The sequence below is a fragment of the Microcaecilia unicolor genome, chromosome 9 (assembly GCF_901765095.1).
Source record: "Microcaecilia unicolor chromosome 9, aMicUni1.1, whole genome shotgun sequence".
In the NCBI taxonomy this organism is placed as follows: Eukaryota; Metazoa; Chordata; class Amphibia; order Gymnophiona; family Siphonopidae; genus Microcaecilia; species Microcaecilia unicolor.
Genome location: NC_044039.1, coordinates 18,669,423 through 18,675,624, shown reverse-complemented (window position 1 = coordinate 18,675,624; position 6,202 = coordinate 18,669,423). Strand labels below are relative to the sequence as shown.

The 6,202-nt window shown below is 38.9% G+C and overlaps 1 protein-coding gene across 2 annotated transcripts in view; it reads right to left on the bottom strand.

Moving 5' to 3' along the window:
* Positions 1-528: 528 nt before the first annotated feature.
* Positions 529-6,202, bottom strand: part of TMTC3 (transmembrane O-mannosyltransferase targeting cadherins 3) — an 81,792-nt gene continuing 76,118 nt past the window's right edge. For both annotated transcript variants that reach the window (XM_030213748.1, XM_030213749.1), the window contains exon 14: positions 529-5,742. In XM_030213748.1, coding sequence (XP_030069608.1) covers positions 4,925-5,742 — 818 coding nt within the window. In that variant the 3' untranslated portion in view covers positions 529-4,924. The remainder of the gene's footprint in view (positions 5,743-6,202) is intronic.

Here is a 6,202-nt window from a genome sequence, read left to right as displayed (position 1 = left end):
GTTTAGAACAAGTTTAGCAGCAGTTTGAAAAGCTATCACCAATTCCTCCTCCTTGGGGGAGATTAATCACTACAGAAGCTCATTTACTAACAGCATGCACTGTTAGTTCAATACTCCTTTTGCTTAATTATTTTACTGCATGTAAAGATGTGGTTGGAGAAGAGAAGGCCAGTTTGTGTCTTTTTAACAAAAGAAACAAGCTTCAGTAATCAAAGTTCATAGTAAAACGAAAGCGTGTACCGGTTTTTTTTTCACATGAACAAACATGTTGAGCCAACACATTTAGGGGTCCTTTTACTAAGGCTTGTACAACGTGGGTCAAATTGGAACTACTACTGGGCTACCACCTGCCCCAGGCAGTAATTCCATTTTTGACGAGCATCCAAAACACGAGGTAGAAATTTTCTACCGCGCGCTTACCTGGCGATAATCGGCAGTGTACGCACGCTGATGATTACCGCCCGGTAAACGCACAAGACCTTACCGCTAAGTCAATGGGTGGCGGTAAGGTCTCATACTGAAAATGGATGCACGTTGGTTTTAATTTTGCCACACATTCATTTTCAGCTAACCCAAAAAAAAAAAAAGGGCCTTTTTTGAAGGCGTGCTGAAAATTGGACTTGCACGCGTTCAAAACATGTGCCTACACCAGGGCAGGCCATTTTTCAGCGTGCCTTACTAAAAGGGCCCCATTTTGAGCTAGTGGTGTTTGTAGTGATAGTATAAAAATTGTGTAATTAAAATATCCAATTCCTCTTTCATATAAACTTGCATTTTAAAGTGATAAATAACACCAATTAGAGATTTATAACTAAACAAACTACTTTAACACTAAACAGGACTGAATCTATGAATAGTACAGTAGCCTGTACACAAATGCCGAAGTGATGGGTTTTGCAATATCCCTGTGAAATTCATAATTCAAGTCGAACTTTTGTGAATGAAGTACATTCATGAAATAACATAACATATGCAGTTTGCAACCAGTGCAAGTGCTTCTTAGGGTGGAGTGTAAACAGAACCAAACAGGAAGCAAAAACAAATCCTGATCCCCCACTTATTTGTTGCATTTTGAACTCTCAACAAATTAGACTACACAGCCCTTCCATTTTTTGCAACACTTTTTACAGCTGATTTTGCAAGTCTTTCAACTAAGTTGATCAAGTTTCTCCTCTAGCACCAACTGCATGCCCACAATCTTTCAGACTGCCTTGGTACCACAGTAACTTACACCTCCTCAAAAAAAAAAAAAAAAAAAAAAAGAATTAAAGAAGTCAGAATGCCTTTGGAAGAAAATAAGATCCTCCAACTGCTTTGAATCTCTGCCGAGAGAGAGGTTGTCATTTTAAATTATCATTTACAAAAGGCAAAGCAATAATACTTTTCCAGTAGAATCTTGAAATCTGTCAATCTTGCTAAAGAACTTTATTATATTTTCTGATCTTTGACTGAAAATAAGAGAAAAGCAGACAGTAAACTTATGCCAACTGTAGGCTGTCTTGCTGACTTTCTGCACTAAAATTCAAGATCTAAGGGCATCTTTCCCAACTACATTTAATACAGACTGTTGAACTACCTAGAACTAATCCCTCTGTATTTAACATCTGAGCAACTTTGCAGGTTCTACAGTATGGTCTTCTTTCCACCCACAGTCTTTACATTCTCTTAACTAGGCCTTATAAGGACCGCCACATGTGTTCTAGACCCGATACCTAGACTCGATACCATCCACCTGGATCAAATTACCTAACCTTGACCTCCTCCCTTTTTTGCTTTCCTTGGTCAACTCTAGCCTCGGCATAGACCAAGTTCCTTCCCAATGAAAGACTGGAGTCCTAAGATCCAGCTTAACAAAAAAAAAAAAAAATCATCTCTTGATCCTTCCATTCCAGGTCATTACCATCCTGTCTCCAATCTAGGAGATTTATCAAAGGTGGTCTTTGTTCAGTTACTTCAGCTTGCTGATAAGTTCCTAGCCTTCCATCCCTGTCAATCGGGTTTCAGTGGCTGTAGCAGGAAAACCATATTAACATCTGTCCTTAGTGAAGTTCATTCTTACCTAGACGAGTGACAAATTACATTGGCAATTTCCCTTGACCTTTGTGTCATAATTGATCTAATAGATCACTTGCTTCTCATCTGAACCTGAGACCCCTGGCATAAGTGGCACAGTTATGAACTGCTTTCACTCATTCCTAACAAACCAGTCAGTCATTCTGAGTCACCACTTCTTGGATGAATCTGTTAGCAAATCACTGTCCTGCAGGGTTCAAACAGGGATCTAGCCTTTCTCCTCTACTGTTCAATATCTTCCTAAGCAACTCTCATTCAGGAATCTGGCATATCCTTCCATTTTTATGCAGATGACATCCTGCTTCCACTTCAGCACTGGCTGCAATCTGTAGCTCACTGGCTCATCAATCATCGGTTAATTTTAAATCATGAAAAAACTGTGGCCTGCTGGCTTTCTGATCACTTTTTGTATCCTACGTCTGCTCTTCACCTGCTCGATACTATTATTCCTGTGAATAATGTTCGCTATCTTGGAGTTAATCTAGATTCCACATTTTTGATTCGCCTTCAACAGAAAAGAATGTAAAACCGGTTTATTCAACCTGCGTCAACTATGCTCGATGCACTCACTTTTTAACCATGACTCTCTTCACTCTTTGCTTTTGATTCTCCTTGACTATTACAACATTATCTATTCAGATGTCACCAAGGCAATATTTAGGAAGTTAAAAACATAGCAAAATACAGCTATTTGCTTACTCTGCTATTCACAAAAATGAGCCTTTATGACTCCTCTACTTAAAAATCACTGATTACCAGTAGAATACTTAGTAGAGTTTAAAATTCTACTTCTTGCCTTTAAGGTGTTTCAGATAGGAAGCCCTTCATACCTCACTACGTTAATTATTCCTTACACACCTACTCGCATCCTAAGATCATTGATGACCATTGTATGATCCTGCCTGGGCCATAAGCGGCCCAGATGGAAAAGACAAGAGACAGTGCCTTTTATTTCAAGGTCCTAGCACTCTAGAATACCTGTTATTGATTTGATGCAAACTACTGTTACCATATTGCAAGTCAGAAGTAAAAACATGGCTATTCCAACAGGCATATAGTACTTGATTCAGGAGCTGGACAAGTTCATTTGAACACCTTCATCCACTCTATGGGATGCAATGTTAAATGTTAAGTTTGTTGTATATTCCTGTGCCAGATTGAATGACTATCTTTTCTGGGTGGTGGAAAGGATAATGGGAAAACAAGACCCAAGTAGCTCTCTCAATTTTGACTTCAAGTAATTGGAGTATTCCAGGCACAGTGGCAGCAGAGAAGTCTGGCTGAAGCAGTACACCTGAAAAATGGTGAATCAGGTGGCCCAAGGATGAGTTTATAGAGGATAGAAATGTTCTGTGCAGAAAACGTTTCTCCATCATTCAGAGAAATGTGGGTTTTATTTTGAGTTCTCTCTGCCACTCAGAAATGTCACAGTAACTACAGATCTCTTGTTCACGCTTATGACCTCTCTCTACTAGAATCAGGCCAACATTTAGTTCTTATCAGCTGGTATTTCTCAGTCTATCCATTTTACAGCTTAATATTTGTTAATCCCACCATTTCTTAAACTTAAGTACTAAGCCACCACAAGGACCAAAGGATGACAGAGTGGCTGTTTATTATTTTACTGCACTTTTGGATGCCCAGTTTGATTGGAACTGGTTGTAATTGGGCTAGTACATCATGCAACTATCAAAGGGAGCTTTTCTTTCTTTCTTTTTTTACATTCTCTTCCAGATTCAGCCCATTTTTCATGACAATTCTCAGGCACGAGCCATAAAACATGATTGACTTTACAACCCATTTAGTGGGGCTGCAAGATACTATAAAGGCTGAGACACACTCAACTCAAGGGCTGCAAACATGGATTCTTCAGAATCTCCAACCCTGAGAAGCAGAAGCCTTGATGGAAAATTTAACCCATGTCTTTTGTATAGGTACCGCACAGCAGGTGCCACTGAGCCACAGGGTAGACTCAAAATGACCTTTTCAGTACATTCATATAGTAAAAGCAAGAACTGACATTTAAAATGCAAAAATCCAACGCATACCTAAAAGTATGTGTATTTAAGATAAACCAGCACCTTTATAAGGTTACTCACCTATACAGCCAGGTGGTCAATATTTTGAACACACAATCCTATAAAGCTTTCCCAACAGCATTAGTAGAAATCTATTACACCACTGCTATGTTTGTATTTTAAACTATACAAAAATAGGACAACACGAAAGCAAAGTAATATCTTGAAAGTTTTAGAGCCGCTTCACTGCACCAGTGTATAAAAAAATATAATGCTGAACATAATTATCTCTTTCACCCCCTGCAATCAAAATTTTTAAAGGATCATTTTCCTTCACACGTAATTGGATTTTGTGGCACTAAGGATGAAATGTATCCAATTACCACAGAGTGGTGGAATTATCATGCATACTAGTTAAATAGCTTGTGAAAAAAACTAAAAATCCCTGCATTGTATTTCACATGAAGGTAAATAAATTAGGAATCTCCCAAATATACTTATTCAATATTGGGCAAGGACACATTCTGCATTATGTCTCAGTAATGTTAAAGAGACATTCATTTTCTCCCTGTTCACAGTGGTTCATATTTCTTAAGCTCAGAACAATAAAAAAAAAATCTCATGAAACAATGTATTCCTCCAGGCAGGTGATGATTTCTATAACTGGAAATTAGAAAGGAACGGACTTATATTGCAAATTCTCTTATGCCGATGTTAAAAGCGAAATGAGTTTCACTTTCTCTCTCCCTTTCCACACAAGTTCAAGGTCTGTTTGACCAAACAATACATTAAAAGTAGCTGCCGAACTTAAACCTATTGTGTCACGAGAAAGACTATTCCCCATTTAAAATACGTTCTATTTCTTCCAGTCTCTTCAAAGCAGCAACCCTTTTCTTTTCTATGTCTTTGATTTCTTTTGTTGATTTTTTTTTGGTCTCTTTGCCTGAACTATTCTTGTCCAATTGTTTCTTAGACTGCCCTTTATTTAGATTGCTGTTCGTTGATGGGGTGGCTCTCTGTACAGTTTCTCTGTCTTTCAAGTTTTCAAACAGAGTTTTTTTTTCTTCTTCCACAGCTGTGATCCCACCACCTGCTGGCAGCGAGGACTGACCTGAGGCATTCAGTGTTACGATTTTACTACGGACTATGCTCAGATGACGCTGGATGTACTCCTCGTGAGGCGCTAGAGCCAGAGTCTCAACCAAACACTTCTCTGCTTTCAGCAGGTCTTGCTCCTCAAAATAAACCACGCACAGGTTGTGTTTACCCTGCACATTGTTTGGATCCAGTTCCAGTATTTTTTCAAAACATTTCCTTGCACCATTGATGTCTTTCTTTTGGTTCATTAGAATATCCCCTTTCAGAATCAGACCTTTGATGTGATCAGGGTGGTGGTGGAGCAGCTCTTCCAGGACGGGCAAGGCCAACATCTCCCTACCGCCCTGGGAATAAAGAAGGGCTAAATTGAATAGTGCACTTCGAAAACCGGCCTGTAATTTTATGGCTTTTTTCATCCATGCTTCTGCCTCGGCATCTTTCTTGTTATCCATTGCCAGCATACCCAGGTTGAAGTAACCATTTGCGTCTTGTGGTTCTTCCTCTATATAAGTCAACAGTCGTTTTTTAGCTTCAGGACGAAGTCTGGCATCACCTAAAAAGCAAAGAGGAGGAGATAAAATATTTTTGGGAAAAAAAAAGCACAAAAATACTTCTTTCACACTGTCTTCATGATAGACAGTGCAGGTTCATATGACACAGAAAACCTTTTTGAACTTATTTCTGAAACATTTTATATATTCAAAATGCATCTCACTCAAATAAGGGAAAAAAGCAGAATCACTATGTGCTATCTATAAGGCCTAGTATCCAACAGTAAGTTCTACCATGAACAAAAGCAGCCAATTTTTGAGGAACGTTTGTGACAAAGACAAAGTATCTACGTTGTTGAGACCTCTGTGCTGCTTGGTTCCCTGATGAAGACAACCGAAATGGGACCGTAGGAATCAGCACATTATTAGGAGGACAACATGGTAAGATAAGTGCAATTGATGTACTCTGTTTTTTTTAGGACAGTCCCTGCTCAAGGAGCTTACAATCTAAAGGACTGTACA